Source organism: Fusarium coffeatum (genome assembly GCF_003316985.1).
Source record: "Fusarium coffeatum strain FIESC_28 chromosome Unknown BRIP53273_contig_145, whole genome shotgun sequence".
Lineage (NCBI taxonomy): Eukaryota > Fungi > Ascomycota > Sordariomycetes > Hypocreales > Nectriaceae > Fusarium > Fusarium coffeatum.
The window spans coordinates 61,803-77,947 of record NW_022157938.1 but is presented as its reverse complement, the minus strand read 5'-3'; the positions used below and the strand labels follow the sequence as shown (position 1 = coordinate 77,947).

The 16,145-nt window shown below is 48.7% G+C and overlaps 6 protein-coding genes across 6 annotated transcripts; 3 read left to right on the top strand and 3 right to left on the bottom strand.

The window, feature by feature from the left end:
- Positions 1-552, top strand: FIESC28_06816 (uncharacterized protein; the record flags this gene model as incomplete). The annotated part of the gene is made up of 2 exons (XM_031160958.1): positions 1-145; positions 206-552. The coding sequence occupies 2 exons, from the start codon at positions 1-3 to the stop codon at positions 550-552; spliced, it is 492 nt and encodes a 163-aa protein (XP_031015002.1).
- Positions 553-954: 402 nt separating this feature from the next.
- FIESC28_06815 (uncharacterized protein) lies at positions 955-1,512 on the bottom strand (the record flags this gene model as incomplete). The annotated part of the gene is made up of 3 exons (XM_031160957.1): positions 955-1,061; positions 1,129-1,265; positions 1,316-1,512. 3 exons carry the CDS (start codon positions 1,510-1,512, stop codon positions 955-957), a joined length of 441 nt encoding a protein of 146 aa, XP_031015001.1.
- An 808-nt stretch (positions 1,513-2,320) lies between these two features.
- Positions 2,321-4,921, bottom strand: FIESC28_06814 (uncharacterized protein; the record flags this gene model as incomplete). Its single annotated transcript, XM_031160956.1, has 1 exon — positions 2,321-4,921. The coding sequence occupies one exon, from the start codon at positions 4,919-4,921 to the stop codon at positions 2,321-2,323; it is 2,601 nt and encodes an 866-aa protein (XP_031015000.1).
- A 2,458-nt stretch (positions 4,922-7,379) lies between these two features.
- Positions 7,380-8,387, top strand: FIESC28_06813 (uncharacterized protein; the record flags this gene model as incomplete). The annotated part of the gene is made up of 1 exon (XM_031160955.1): positions 7,380-8,387. One exon carries the CDS (start codon positions 7,380-7,382, stop codon positions 8,385-8,387), a length of 1,008 nt encoding a protein of 335 aa, XP_031014999.1.
- A 487-nt stretch (positions 8,388-8,874) lies between these two features.
- FIESC28_06812 (uncharacterized protein) lies at positions 8,875-10,621 on the top strand (the record flags this gene model as incomplete). The annotated part of the gene is made up of 3 exons (XM_031160954.1): positions 8,875-8,948; positions 9,015-10,096; positions 10,287-10,621. The coding sequence occupies 3 exons, from the start codon at positions 8,875-8,877 to the stop codon at positions 10,619-10,621; spliced, it is 1,491 nt and encodes a 496-aa protein (XP_031014998.1).
- A 424-nt stretch (positions 10,622-11,045) lies between these two features.
- On the bottom strand, positions 11,046-13,283 carry FIESC28_06811 (uncharacterized protein; the record flags this gene model as incomplete). The annotated part of the gene is made up of 4 exons (XM_031160953.1): positions 11,046-12,777; positions 12,847-13,119; positions 13,174-13,210; positions 13,265-13,283. 4 exons carry the CDS (start codon positions 13,281-13,283, stop codon positions 11,046-11,048), a joined length of 2,061 nt encoding a protein of 686 aa, XP_031014997.1.
- Between the last annotated feature and the right edge of the window lie 2,862 nt (positions 13,284-16,145).

Genomic DNA, 16,145 nt, shown 5'->3' with positions numbered 1-16,145 from the left:
ATGGCCAACACAGAAAATACTCAAGATGTCTGGGAACAAACCGACCAGGATTGCTACGTCGCTCTAACACACGATCACCTAAACGCCCAAGCCATTATGGACCGTGTACGCAGTCCCTCGGCTGGCGCTATTGTCCTCTTCGCAGGTAAGCTCTCGCATTTGCTATCTTCTCCTGTTTGTTCTTGCGAGTCTAACTCAACAACAGGAACCACCCGCGATAACTTTGCGGGAAAACCAGTCAAGGAATTACAGTACACAGCATACCACCCTCGTGCTTTAAAGTCTATGCTTGCCATTGCAAAGGACATTCGTGATAAGCATGGTCTCCGTGGGGTAGCTATGGTCCATCGCCTTGGTGCTGTTCCTATCGGCGAGGAGAGCATCTTGATCGCTGTATCGTCCCCGCATCGACAAGCAGCATGGAGAGCTGGTGAAGAGGCGTTGGAGGAGTGTAAGAATAAGGTTGAGGTATGGAAACGGGAGGAGTTCGAAGGTGAGGAGGGAGTCTGGAGAGCCAACAGAGATGGAGCTGTGGGACAGCGTGAAACGTAATATTCTCATACAGTACATGCAAATGGGTGTCAGAAGAGTTGTCTTCTAAGGCTGGGGGTAAAGAAATAAAGTGGCCTAAACGCTAGCCTAAGCCGGCATAAGATGACCAAAGTATTTCGTCTCTTATACTCTTGACGGCCGATTCTTCTGACACCCCGACGACATGGAAATGAATGCACTCTTTCTTTTGATGTTCTTTGAAACTAAAAAGATTCGTTCGCTGAAATTGAGATTGCGACTTTGCGTCTTTGACTCTTTTGCGTCTTTGACTGTTATGCCTCGACTACTTAAACCCGTACTCCAGGCGCACTTCCATCGCCAAACCCACCCGCTAAAAAACCACGATCGTTGTGCTATGTCAGGTATCCGAGCCCTTGAATCAGCTCGGTTTGCGTCTTCCCATCATGATTCTATCTTAGGTGTTTCCTTCTGGTAGACTGGCGGAGGTTCTTGCATGAACTCAAATGGGCAGCGGGGAGGATATTTGGTGCGTGATCCACCATACATCACTATTTTTTGTGTAAGTAAAGATAGAAACGGATGCAGACGGTTAACTGAAAGGGAATGGTAACTTACTGATGTGACCATGGTATGCCTCTGTGAAGGTCACGTCTATGCCCATCCCGGGAATATTTATGTCTTCTTGCCATGCAGAAGGATAGACAACAATGCCGTACTCGGAATGGAGGACTTGCCAAAATCCAAGGGGAGGGCTATAGGATTTATTAGCTGGCGATCAACCTCTCTCTAACGGATTTCATACCGATACTGGCCGCGCTTTACGCAGGCGTGCATGAATAGGCACACGTTTTCGAGAACCAAGTGACCTGCCTTGATAGCGTCGTCAAGTTGGTCTTCTGCAAGATCATGAATACGCTGGAGACGGGCTTTGGAGAACTCCATGGCTTTAGACCATCCCTTGGTCATCTTCTCAAGATCTGTCTCGGGCCACGCTGACATTGTTGTTGATTATCGAATTCGAGGCCTGGGGTAGTGTTCGAGATGGTACGTAGGGTGTAAGTGGTCGTAGAAGTATGATGGCGATACTGCACTTGACAATAAAGGAAACCGACGAAGAGTGAGTATGTATTCGGAGGCGAGAGTATTGTGAAAAAGATTTTTTATCAATGATCAAGAGTTTAGAGAGATGTTGTATCTTTGAGGACCTCTTTGATTCGAGGCTTGACTTGACGTGACTTGCCTACCTAGGTCGTTGGGCGCATCACGACTGAAGCGCAAAAGGAAACCATCAAGGTGCTTGCTTCCTTCATCATACCTACTAAAATGGGCAATCACAGTCACTTTGCAACCCCCAAGGTCCTCAATTGATCCAATTCCCCAATCACGACCTTCTAAACTCCTTGCCTCATCATGACTTCCATTGTAAGAGGGGCAGAGGGGGAGGGGCATTCTCATGAACCCTTATGGTCACTTTCCATATTCTTCCCCATCTGTCATGAATGCCATCATGCCATGTCTTCTCTTACAATCACGGGGCCAGACAGAGTTTTGACAGAATGAATTGTCATAATAGGTAGTGGTAAATATTTCATAGATGGATATTATATAGCTCATGCTCGATGGCCACATGTTCCAGCTAAGTGCACCTTACATCGTTTAAGGTGCGGATAGGTACTAGGTAGGTATACTAAGTCATCAAAATTCAAAACGCTCATGGTATCTCTTTGTTCCGCTTCGTCTCTTTCCCTCGCCAACTTGTAAAATTACAGCCTCCTCCAAATTACGTGCATCCAATGCTATCGGCCTCCTACAGAGCGTAGTTCTCTGTGTGTAAGAAGATTTCTTCTAGCTCATCATCACCCCAGATCTCTGCCTGGAGTCGAGCTACCGTGTTAGCAACACCAACTCTCATGGCTGGGGGGCCACAAACGAATACAGCTGTGCGTCGGCCGAGAATACCTCGTCCATCAGCACCTCCGGTTGCCCATTCTTTGAGCATGTAGCCCAGGTCTGGTCGCCCATACTCGACGCTCCAGCCTCCATCGATCTGATGAGGCACTGGAAACGCAAATCGCATCAGACTCTTCTGGAACTCAGTTGGGGTTTGCGGGAACCCGAAATCGAAGCCAGATGGCGGTCCAAAAGTGGATGTAGGTCGTGTTCTTCCGGCCTCGGGGTTGGCCGTCCTAAGATGTGCAAGCTCCGGAGCTCGCACTGGGAATGCTTCTTCCTCGGTGGGGAACGATTCTGGAAGTCGCTGAGGTGATCGAGGTGCGTAGTTGAACTGAGGAGGATTGTCATTTTTCATGGGTCTGAAGTGAAATTCTCCATCGTTCACTGTAGATTCATCGACATCGTCGATCGGAGGTTTCTTATCTTCAGGATAGCCATGCCCTTCAAGCCTTCGGAGAGATTCCTCCCGGTTGGTGGGAGGCGGTCCTGGGGGTGGAGGTGGGAATGAATGAGGCTGGAGATACTTTTGCTGTGGAAGAGCAGTAATGCGGTCCTCATCCTCGGCACGAAGCTCGCGCTCACGCTCTGGGTCCCCCTGAGCCTCAGATTGGATCAAGGCCGAGTTTCTCTTGGAGGCGATACCCGCGACAAATCCATCCAGCTTATCATGGAACATGTGGCTCAGGGCTCTGGGTCCGTTGGGGCCATTTGGATTGTTCTGGTTGAAGGGGCTTGCGCCGTCCAGGTTTGGACGCGATCTTACAGCCGAGGTCACAAAGAATTTGCAAGTAACACTCTCTGGGGGAGCGGCCTCGCGGCAAATCCGAAGTTCCTCCCTAAACCAATCCATAGCTTCCAGTCGCTTCAAAGCCCAGACCACCACAACCTTCTTGGTAATAGCCTTACCATCTCTCATTCTTTTGATAAGGTTGAGAAGCTGTGACACGAGTGCTGTGATGCCACTACCACCTGCGATAAGAATGCAGGTGTCGAAGGCAGCAAGATCGCGGCGCATGCCACCGTAAGGGCCATCCAGGAACGCACGATAAGTATGGAAAGGTCCTTTCTCAATGGCAGTGTCCAGCACCTTGCGTGTAAATCCGCCGTAGGGTCGAAAAACCAAGGTGCAGTCACGGTATTGCTCGCCGTACTCTGATGGGAAATCATCGCTACATAGGGAAGAAATAGTGAAGGGGTGGTTCTCGAAGATTGAAATCCCCGGCATTCGCAAGTATACGTATTGGCCAGGCTTCCACTTCATCTGTGTTGGGATAGTGACTTTGATGGCATTTTCGGCCATAAGAGTAATGGCTGCTTCATCGCCAACCATAAAAGACATGCGCCAGGGCTTGAGCCAGTTCAACTTGAAAAGCCTCAAGAAATAGCAAAAGGCCCAGATGCCAATCGTTGTATAGAGATATGCCCAGGACATGAGGAAATTCTTTGTGTGCCAGAACAGGAGACCGACGTAAACCATTCCAACTGGAACGTGGAGAACCACAAAGACCTCGTAAGCTGTTCTCCTGATGAAAGGAAGTGAGGCGACGCATAGCCAGATAAGGGGAACAAGACAGGCAATACCTGTGCCGTAGATGATGCCACTACCACCAGGAAACAGGCGTTGAAAAACTTCCATACCACCATCATCCCAAACAGGCTGGATATAAAAGGGGATAGCGTGAATAAGTGATAGAAGCAAACACAAGTAACCTGCCCATCGATGGAAAACATTCAGCCGCTCTGGGCCAATGCCAATAATAGTGGTAAGTAGGTTTGCTTTCATGCTGGTCGCAATGATCCAGGGGGTCAAAGCGATAGAGATCATGCCAGCTCGGATAGCCAGCGGAGGTGACCCAAACTGAATGCTCTGCCAGTAGAGAGGTTGCTGCAGGAAGCAATAGAGCACCACAAAGACAAGAGTGACGAAGACAGTGGTGAGAACTGCCAGAGAGGAGAATGTGACTCGGCGTTTTCCCCATACGAAGTCTGGAATGGGGCGATAGAATATCCATCGAAACAGAGCCAGCGTGTCATTGATGATGTTAACAGAAGAGAAGTGCGCCTTGGGTCGGAAGTGCTTCTCGCCCATCGCGTCGTGGCCTTCAGGGAAGAAGTGCTGACTTTGACCACTTCTCATTCCAGATGTGGCTTCAATCTCAGCATTATAGAGGTTTTGATAATGTTCCTCTACTTCTTGCTTATAAATAGCTTGTCGAATTTTGTCTTGCCAAAAGTGCCAGACGCGCATGATGAGCACGGTGCCCATCAAGGCGAGTGCAAAGTAGGACCATCCTCGACCATATTTCCCTGACTTCTCCCATGGATCGATTGTATGTGCTTGAACGAGACCCGGCGGGCTTGTCGGTGTCAAGGGTATAGAAATCCGTTTGATTAGACCTGAGATGTTATTTGCGGCCTCTTCGAGGGTGTGGCGGATATTTGAGTTGGGAGCCATTTCGACCAGCGTTGAAACTCCAGTAAGATTTATAACAAATTGGCGACAAAGCGCAAAAAAAAACACTTTTAATTCGACATTAGGCGATATTGTGTGTCGGTCTGTATGAGTTCTGTTGAGGCGAAGAATCCAAGTCGCTAGATCGCAAGCCGGTAGAGTATGCACGAATGAGACTATCAGTTGGCCCTCAAATATACCAAATTATTTCATCAAACCTGCAAAGGCAAAGACAAGTAACACGTCGAAATGGTAAACAAAAAGAACTCTGTCGGTTTGTCCTAAGGTGTTGGGAAGCAGGGTCTTAAAGGCGGGAGCTACAGTGGAGTCTCAAAGGGCATGCGGCCGAATATATGGCCTCAGACGATCAGATCCTCACCGTTTAGCGGAGAACAGTAGAGCTGCAGAACTAAGGCTCAGCAGGAAAAGTACTAACAAATGCACTGCATATGGTGGGTGTCTCTTGTGATATGGCGGCGGCAAGCTTGTCACTCTGGGCAGGGGTAGGGAAGTTAGGGAATTGGAAGTGGATTTTCAGATTGACGTGCGGGAAGAGTGTGCAGCAAACGAGTCAACATACAGCATATGTACATATGATTGTGAACGGTGGCCAAAGAGCTTCAAGGGGCCAGCGGCTGACGGAGCTCTGATATTGGCTGGTTGTTGAAATGCCGTCTCCCCACGGTGGATCATCCGGCTGTCACACAGCCGCGAGCCGGCACATTTGGGAAAACAGACGCAGGTTGCAGGCGGAGTGATCAAGGTGGGTGACATGCAGAAGTACAGTAGAAACCCACGGTCCAGAAAGGCAGAAACACGATGGCGGGGGGTCGATTCTTTCAAGGGTCAGGAACCAGGATGGAGCTCGAGTACTACATGTTGGATCAGGGATCTTGATGAGAGCCAGGATCATGTTTCTTGCTTCTTTCCATGTAGTAAATTATTACCATGAAATCCTTTCCTGGTTGAGATAACAGCGTGACGAGCGCTAAAGGTAGCATCATCATGGCTAGTGCATGCTGTACGAGACGAGAGATTAATTCTGTGATGATATAGCTCTCGGTGGCCAAGTTCTCGACAGCCGTTGGTTCAACCATGAAGGTGGAAAAGATGAGCGTCTGAGTAGGGCTTGGGATTGGACGCTCCAAAAGACCCGATCCATCTGGGCAAGCTCTTCCTGGAACTTGGACTTGGACTCAACCTTCCAAAAAGACGGGTAACTCTTCTTGGGCAATGAATGTATTGGGGTTCGGATGGCGGAAGAGCAAGAGATGCAGCCATTAGACTGACTGTACTGTAGGTCGGTTGTGGAGCATTCAAGATGTAACGCTGTGCTGTGATGGTGATGAGTTGCGATAGGCTGCCCTGATTGGTCTAGTGACGCCGCGATTCTTCAGGCGGATTGTCAGCGGGCGGTAACAGATCAGCTTTGATTCGCTGTTGACATTGTCTAGTTTTCTGGGGTTTCAAGCGCATGCGCACTTCATGTATCCGTACCTAGATACAGTAGCTTATCTGCTAGGAAAGCTTTTGACCTCATTCGAGAATACCCTTGCTCTTCTCGGCCATTGGAGGCTCAAAGGGGTCAAGAATCATCCGAGTGCGATAAGATGGGTCAGGAACAATTTCTTATCGATGTTGCTCCATCGTTCGATGCGACGGCGAAACGGCATACACCTAAAGCGAGTCGCACAAGCACAAGACTGTTGTTGGTGATAAGTCGCCTCTCATGCACAGTGGCTGAGGACCGCAGCGGGATTAAACAGCGATGCCATGACGTGAGGGGGCCAACAAAGGATCCCAGCTCCCATTTATATGCACTGTAGAATGTTGGTCGCTTTTGCCATGCCTCCTCTTGCTCCTGTCGGACGATCTGACGGTGTAAGTGATGATGGTTTGTTGTTGGTGATGACGATCCGAACCTTGAAGGTCATGTTCCTCGTCGTATTTCCAGGTGGGTAGTGGGCACGGAAAAATAAGTCCGGTGAAGAAAAGTTGAGCAACAGAATTTCTGCAACCTCAGATGATGCCCAGAGATACCCTAACCTGATATCAAATGCTATGAAGGTACGCAGTTGGACACACGCTTGAATGTGCACGTAGGCTATGAATTGAATTATGAAAGTATGTCAAAGCTGAAAATGATTCATGATAATAGACATGATTGACTCTTCGCATAACGCATCAGTTCTAAATTCAACTGTCTGATGCTCGCCTACCCTACGTCTGTCGATGGAAAGCTAGGATAATCTCAGCCTCGTAAAATGGTAGATGCTGACTGGTCGCAAAAAAGACACATCCCCACCAACGACCCCACGAGGCTGCGAGCATGTCTACAACTTTTCATCATTGATTCAACATCAGGCCTGGTCAACAATCTCGACCGCCACACCAGGTTCAGTTTTTTCTTTTCTCTCCACTCGCGGAATAAAACGAAGAGATATCACCGATACTGGAAGAAATGGCGTCCGATGCTGGCCTCACTCGATCTACCTTTGCCAAGCTTTCACCTCACCCGTATCTGCTTGCCAACCTCAAGCCTACCAACGATGTACGCCCAGCCCGAAGCAATGGGCGAGCCTCAGATGAGGTCCGAGTCCCGACAGTAAACGCCTCAAGCTTATCGCATGCAAATGGAAGCGCTCTAGTACGCATGGGCGACACCACTGTCATCTGCGGCGTACGAGCAGAGACTATCCTGACTCAAAACATCCCGAGCTATCGTGCCTCCAATACCGAAACGGAGCTGAAAGAGTACGACCTCTTGGTTCCAAACATCGAGCTTGCTACAGGATGTGCCCCTCAGTTTCTTCCTGGTGGACCACCAAGCACTCTTGCCCAAACTCTCAGCACACGGATATACTCCCTCCTTCACAGCTCCAATGTTATTAAGCCGGAAGACCTGCGAATATGGCACACAACATCGTTGGAAGATCTAGAAGCCGCTGAAGATCGTATGGAAGAGGATGATATAGACACTTCCAACGAGAACCGGTCTGTTGTGGCTTACTGGGTGCTCTACATCGATATCTTCTTTATCTCATTCGATGGAAACCCATTTGACGCTGCTTGGGCTGCTACCATGGCCGCACTCCGAGACACAAAGCTTCCTGGAGCACGATTCGATATGGACAGAGAGATGATCGTCTGCTCCCGTAAAGAATCCAAGTCTCTAAGCATCAACAGCATCCCAATCGCCTGCACAGCAGTCGTTTTCACTGGCAAAGAAACCGACCGACCTACTGATGGCGAGTTTTGGATGCTCGTCGACCCTGACAGGCTGGAGGAGTCACTTTGCGACGAGAGTGTGACAATTGTGGTGGACTGTAAGGATGGCAATGTCAAGATTTTGTCCCTCTCAAAGCATGGAGGAACGGCCTTGACTCCTCAGTTCCTCACATCAGAGCAATTCCTGGGCTGGGCTACTAAGCGATGGGAACAATTCAGTGCCGCCATCGCGCAATCATAGTTTAATGATACCCCAATAAATAGACAGATACCTGAACCTGGTTGTTTCATGCTAAGATTTTACTACAGTGTCATGCATTGGAGAAGAAATGTGTCAATACCATTCGACCCACCCTTTCAGACTTTATTCTAGGGCAGGAGATACCGGAAGACAATTTGCTCTACCACTCATAAAGTAAGTAGTAATGAAACTACCACGCCGCAGCAATATTCCGCCAGGAGAGGTAGATATTGCGTAAAGGGCTGAGCGGATGATGAGGAAAAAAGAAGAAGAAGAGAGGAAAATATCGGCCAATCCTTTTCATTACTACCAGCCGTCACGCACGGACCACATGGTTTCCATTATTTACCATCCATGGCCCCAGCTGCTTGCTGACCTAGCAACCCTGCCCCACCTGAAATATTCTTCATCTTCGCGTATCATAAAAAGGGCAGATCAGTTTTGCTTCCTTTCCCTTCCTTCCTCCCTAACAATCTCTTCCTCAACCATGGAATCCCTCTCAGACACCCTATGGGATGTAGTGATCAGCGGCACTGGGCTACAACAGTCCCTCCTCGCCCTGTAAGCTTTGGATTCCATCGTCGAGATGTCGCCTCGGTCGGACTGACCCAGCCTTCTTTGTTGAAGAGCTTTGTCGCGTTCAGGCAAAAACATACTTCATGTCGATCCCAACCCCTTTTATGGCGGTAGCGAAGCCGCTTTCAGTCTCCAAGAGGCTGATGAATGGGCGGAAAAGAACCGATCTGCTGATGCCTCTCGGTTGTTCTCTGCTGCGGAAGCGAAGCGAGATGAAGACGCCTTGGGTTCAGCGCGGGCCTACAGCTTGGCTCTTGCGCCCCAGCTGATACACTCACGGTCACAGCTGGTCACCCAGCTCGTCGATTCGAAAGCGTTCCGCCAAATCGAGTTCCTTGCTGTTGGCTCTTTCTACATTTATCGGTCCTCTTCGGATTCGACGACTGTACCCTCGCTCAGTCGGATACCCTCGACCCGCGAAGACGTTTTCTCCGACAAGTCCATTCCAGCCCGGTCCAAGCGGTCCTTGATGAAGTTCCTCAAGTTTGTGCTTGATTTCAATTCCGAACCTCAAATCGATACGTGGCAGCCACATGCTGATGAGGAGCTGGCACAGTTTTTGGCTTCTGAGTTCAAACTTGATGCGACTCTGCAGTCCTACATCATCACACTGACTCTGAGCCACGATGGCAAGATATCAGTCAAAGACGGATTGACTGCAATCAGTAGACATTTGACCTCAATGGGTGTCTTTGGTCCTGGCTTTGCTGCAGTCTATCCTAAATGGGGTGGGCTATCAGAGGTAGCTCAAGTGGGCTGCCGAGCCGCTGCTGTTGGCGGTGCAATCTATATGTTAGGTTCTGGCATTAAGGACTTGCAGCGGCCTGAGTCCGCCGGAGGCGAACCTCCCCTTGAGCTTTCGTTTACGAACGATATTGATGTCAAGGCCAAATTGGTGATTCAAGGTGCCGAAACAACTGACCCCGATGGTCCTCGGATCAGTAGGCTCACAGCAGTGACAAAGTCGAACATGTCTTCGCTATTTGAAATACCTACCGACGGCGCTCCCGTGCCTGCGGTTGCTGTGGTCGCCTTCCCAGCAGGGTCGGTCCCCGAGGGTGAAAGCTCTTCGGAGTTCCCAATCTATGCCATGGTACACTCAAGCGACACTGGGGAGTGTCCTTCTGGACAATGTGAGTTAAATCCCTCTTTTTTTTCTTTTCCTATTGGTGTTATGATGATTCACATACCAAATACTTATCTACATTGTCTGAACCCTAATGACGATCATTATCTCTGACAACCTGATATGCACCTTGTTTTCTTTGACTATTGTTCTCTTCATATCCTTTAAGAATAGTTGTGCTAACGAAAGTCCAACAGTTGTCATATATCTCACTACCGTTTGTACCCCGTCTGCGAAAACGGTTTTAGAGAAAACCCTATCTTCCCTTTTGTCTGCTGTCTCGAATGGTCAAGACGTGGCTTCGCCCGTTTACCAGCTATACTACGAACAGGGCGACGGAACAAAATCCTTGAGCATTGACGGAAACATTGCTACGTTCTCTACCACACCACAGGGTCTCGCATTCGATGACTCCATTCTAGACACTGTCCATGAGGCTTGGGAGTTTGTCAACTCTGGATCCGCCGATGCTCTCGAATACATGGCATTTGAGGATCGAGAGCCTGGATCAGATGATGAGTTCTACGAATAGATGACTGATAGTACTGAAATAAACCATTTTTAATTTTAATTTCTTATTTCCTCGAGAACGAAAGCGATGCGCCTCCATCGCAAATTGCCCATATCCCATATCCCATATCCCATGTCCCATGTTGAATACCAGTTGATGCTCTATCTGACCCTCCGGAATTGCTATGTACATCTGTACCCATTTCCTAGGTATTTGTTGTTCCATTGCCTCCATATTGCCTTCGGCGAAAAATCCCCCATGACTCCAAAAAGAAACAAGAAAAGAAAAACTGATTCCGGTTTCCCATCAAAGTGAACCCGGCAACACCGCTGAAAACCGTAGATTTATGTCCCCTTCGAGTTGTCCATGTCAAGAGTATGCCTGTGGTGCATATATAGAGACCATGTTTCTGTGAATATATTCCCCTTCAGTTTGCAGAACAAATCTAGGTCAGCTCATCGGCCATTTCGTCGTCTTGCTCGGGGAGTGTGAGACCGATGCGGATAGTACCAAAAGGTTCATTGTTCACGATGCCTTCTTGCTCCACGGCAATGGCGTTCTTAGTGGCAAGAACAAGAACGTGCATGAACGCCTCTGAAACAAACCTTTTTGTACTGGTCGAATCGTCGAGCTCCGCGGTGAGTGCCTTGAAATCAATCCAGTGACGATCAATTCGATCCCCGGACCGAGTGTACCCCTTTTCTCGAGCGCGCGTAGTAGCGTAACCTAAGAAGTCAAGGGCGGAAGTATCGATAATACCAGAGTCTTGTGTGTCTTTACTATTGGCAAAACCAAAGTCACCCATAAGTCCCTCGTCCCCCATTGAAGAGTCTGAGTGTAGCACTGCTAGGTCGCCAAAATTGTGAGGAAAGTCGGGAATATCGCTGAAGCGTTCAATAGAGAGCACCGCACTACCGCGGCGGTGCAGTGGACTCGGAGCTGGATGTTTCTTCTGTACACTCCCGTGCCCTCGAAGAGAGGATCCAGGTGCAATTGAAGGAGGACGACTCCAAGGAGCCATCGAAGATGAGTGGCGGTCTCCCAGGCCTCCCGCCGCGTCCAATCCCATCTCAGGGGCAAGGTCTTCCCCGAACATAATTGCACCTATGTCATCGTTAAGGCCGCGCCCAAGCTCATCGACATCATTTTGGGCCCCAGTCTTCTGTCGGGTATTTCGATCTTCGACTTGTGCATCCGGGAAAGCCTCTGCTGAGGTACGACGACGGCCACGCTGTTGAAAGTCTGATTCTTGCTCAGGATCTCGTCCTTGAAGATGCGCCAGAAGAGACATGCCGGAAAACCTTTCAGCTAGGGGATGAGCCGGACCCAGCGGTGTTTTAGCTACACCTGAAAGCCCGTTGTCAAAAAGGATGGCTTTGGCGTTGTGGCGGGCTTGAGTTGTTGAAGTTGTTCGATGTGACTTGAGATTGGCTTTCATGTTGTCCAGGTAATTCGCACTCCAGCTTCGAATTTCGGCTGCAGTCACATAATCCCTTCCATCGATCATCTGGTGTTTCCGGCGTGGCTTTCCCCGTCGCAGGGGTGCTTTAGCTTCCACAATCTCAGTCGACTCAGAGGTCGGTTTGGCCTCGGAGTTGAGTTTTGCAGTAGTTGGGCGCCTAGGAAAGGGCTCAGCGTCAGGCAGAGGGTCATCTCCCATGATGATTACGTTATCGCCTGCGTCTTGCCATTTGTTGGTGTCGAGGTTGGCTGCGTCGGCGGCTTGAATTTGGAGTTGTTCTTGATATGCTGGAGTTCCGGGGAGAGCAGGAAGCTCCAACCCCAGGTCGCCAAAATCAATGAGGTTACCATCAGCATCGAAATTAAGATCAAGGCCTGGCATGTTTGCCATATCTTCACCAAGAGGGTTGAATTCTTCCAGAGGTTCTTGTGTATAAAGAGGCTTCGTGAAAGGAGAATCGTGGTCCAGGTCAATTGGAAGGCGATAGCTCCGACCAGAGTGAGAAGATTGTGGGATATCGAAGTTCAACAGTGAATTTCCGCGACCAGAAGAACTGGTGCCTTGGGTCAAGGGGGTCATCTGGGAGACATTGTTCTGTGTCGACAATTGAGTTGAAAGGAAAACTAAGTCGTCGACACTGGCCAAAAGGTCTAGCTTTGGCACAGTTGACAAAGGATCAAAGGACGGGTCGTCCTGAAGAGTGAGCTGATATCGCCTTGAAAGAGTGAGATGTTAGTCACAAAGAAAGGTATAGTCCAACAAAGAGTCTTTTCTTTTCACCTACTTTGCCTTGCCAGCGCTTGGATCCGTTTCATTTGTGTTCATGGCACGAAAGAATGTCATCATGTTGGATTGTGTCTTTTCGGCATCTGAAAGAACATAATGACATTGCTGAGAATACACACGAGAGACTCCATAAAGGAGATTTCCTTGAAGACGTAGAGCTAAAGGAGCTCCCGGATCAATGATTGTCTCGCATGCCTTTGGGACGTCGACGCCTTGGATTGCCTTGCGGGTCAGCCGCTTCTGGCTGCTCTTTCCTACAGTAGCGACGAGCCTAGTTGAACGTATAAGTGAGGGATTTGGGGGATACTCAGTGTCCGAGACGTACCAGATGGTAGCAACCCCATATTGGGTGTTACTGAGAACTGAGTTTCATGTTAGCTTGCTGGAGAGAAATTCGAGCCTATAGTGTTACTTACTCTCATGACTGTAGAACATGGTGCTCTTTCAGGCGCATTTGAAGTTTTGAGGAGGCTGGCAGAGCTTGAATAACTACACCAGGAACAGCCTTTATTGTGTTGGGGTGTGTAGCTCTCGAGTTCCCCTTATATAGGAGGGTCGGGTTGAAGTTGTTCGCGATGCTGGAGGAAGTGAGGTTGAAGTACTTAGGAGAAGTCGATGCGGAGAAATGAGAATGAAATTGAGATGAGAGTTAAAGAGACGGCATTGCGTCACGAATGGTCTTAATTTTGAGGAAGCTACTTGCGGAAGCAGCTTTGACGGCTGGCAGCCAGTGTCAAGCACCTGGCTCCTCAGGCAGCAGCAACTGGCAGCCCGCAAATTAATGGCTGCCCGTACCTGATTTCCTCTCATTGTCTTCAAAATATGCGGCGAGTAGGGAACTGAGCTATTATCTAACAGGTTGTCCCTTCTATTTTCTTATTGTCTGTTTGCTTGCTAAGCTCTTTCCACCTTCGACAGCCTTCTCCTAAGCGCTTCTCTCAATACAGACTCTTCTTATTCTCAACCATCAAATACTTACATTGGACAAGAAGAATGCCTTGAGTACCTAGGTACCTACACAAACTACCCTTTGAGCATCTGCTATCTTTGCATTAGTGTGCAAGCCAGATTCGAGTCGACTTTTACCCCGTCAACTCTCAGCCCGTAAGTCCCCCATCGGCAGATTGACAATGTAGGTATATAACAGTTCCTAGTGAAGAGATATCATACACCGTCGAAGCGGAAACTGCGTAGTCTGAAGCTCTGTTAGCCGGGGGGCTAAATGAAACACCTATCCACAAGAAGCAGACGAGAGCAGTAGAGAGAAGCCTGAGGTAGATGGTCCTTGGCCAAGGTTCGCAGGGAACACCAGAATAAAGCACATGGACTTCGAGGCTTGAATTCGTATTGAATCCACCAAGCAGTTTCCTAAGATCATGAGAAGCGATCCTCCGTGTACAACAGATTGTTACTGTCAAGCCCATGCATTGGCTGGTTGTACATGGAATCTGTCCGAGTCGAAGGCCGCAGTTCCTTGTCGAGATGAAGTTTCTGTATATCTACCGAAACAACTCATCTGACAGGGCAAAGAAAGGGCCACAAAGTTGTGATATCTGTTATTATTAGGGAGGGAGGCTGACCTTATTCTTCAGCTGACCTGGCCATCGGGGGGTGTAACACTGAGACCAACACACCCATTTACGTTTATAACTAACTACCTGCTCGTATTGTGTAAAAGGATAATCTTTATTAATCGTAATGTTTTCAAACAAGCTTTCAACCAAATAGTTAGGACAAATATGTACTCAAGAAACACCTGGACTAACTACTTGTGACTCTCCCTGAAGAATAGATCGATAAAGTTATCTTAAAGATTTCTCACCTGTGGTTGGTGACCATCTCAGGAACTAGGTAAATGGAGCAGGCGATAGAGCGATTTGTGTCAGATCCATGGTGATAGAATTGGTATTCTACACTTTCGGGGCCAAGAGCTATTGGAGTAAAAGACACTAAGAATTCTCTTGTAGATGCAATGGTCTTTTAGAGATAAGTGAGGGATTGACTAATCAGGCTCGACATGGAACTGAAGAGAGCTCCAGACACAAGATTTCCCACTACATGCATGTGATAGCATTCGAAAGGTCAGCATCTACATATGTTAGTCTAGTATGTATGCAGGCATTCATGTCATGGATGCCATCTCCACTAAATTAGGTAGGTAGTCCTTATGGTTATTCATAGGCGCCATCCATATCTTACCTCCTATGTAGGAAGTATCTGTTATCGTCAAATATCGTGGACGTCCATCATCTCCACTTATTCAACTGCGATTTTCCCATGCTAACCAACTCCAGACACTGTCTGTACCTTGACGAGGATGCAAGAGGGAAAAAAGTAAGCAACTTGGCACCGATCTTTGGCACAAACACCATCACGAAATGTTACCCAAATACGATATTTCTCATCCTGTCGCCATAAGAAGAGACAATGGCAACTGAGGCACAGTGGTTAGCCCGTCGATTTCAAGGGTCCAACCATCCAGAATCCATAGCCCTATGCTTCCTACGTTGGGCACCCCTTGACGCACGTCAGCAGAACGTTCTCACCGCCCTCTATCTATCTGTATCCGAGCACAGCATGCACATTACGCCCAGGTTGGGGGCAAGACACCCATTTCGAGGTTCTCAATGGCCATCTCGGTGCGAACCGTGCCGCTACCCCTGAGGTACAACTAAACCCAACTGAATTCAACCGACGGGGTCTTGAAGCCCGGAGAAACATACTCGGCTCGGCTGGCGTCTTGTACGGAGTAAGCCCACAGACTAACTTGAGTTGTCTTACAAGAGAAAGCGGGGGGAATATTCAATAGTGTTTTTAACAAGTTCCTGGCGGGAAGAATATCGTAGCATGGCGTCTCGATGTTCCTGCATTTGTGATGTGCCAAACAAGAGTCATGAGTTTAGGGTTTCAATTGTCTGATGATCATCCAAGCCATCGCGCTGGATCAACCATTCTCTGCAACACCAAAAAGCCGAGTTGAATGCCCATCGAGTGAGTTGGTGCGAGGTTAAGGAGGCAGCAGGACACCAACTCTTCAAGTTGTCCAGTACAGTACCCTCAAATACATCGACTCAGGACATCAACACATACATGTGGGGACGACTGGTCTAGTCTAGTCGGGTCTAGTACTGCAGAAGTTCCAAAGTGGTGGTGTTGTCATTGCTCGTTGCACAGGCTGACAGGGTTGAATACATACTTTTGGTCACATAGCGCAGTTGAACAATCCCAAAATAATAGCCAGGTCTAGTATCATAGGCCGGCCCGACCATGCGGTTCGCAGCGGTTAGGGAGATCGGC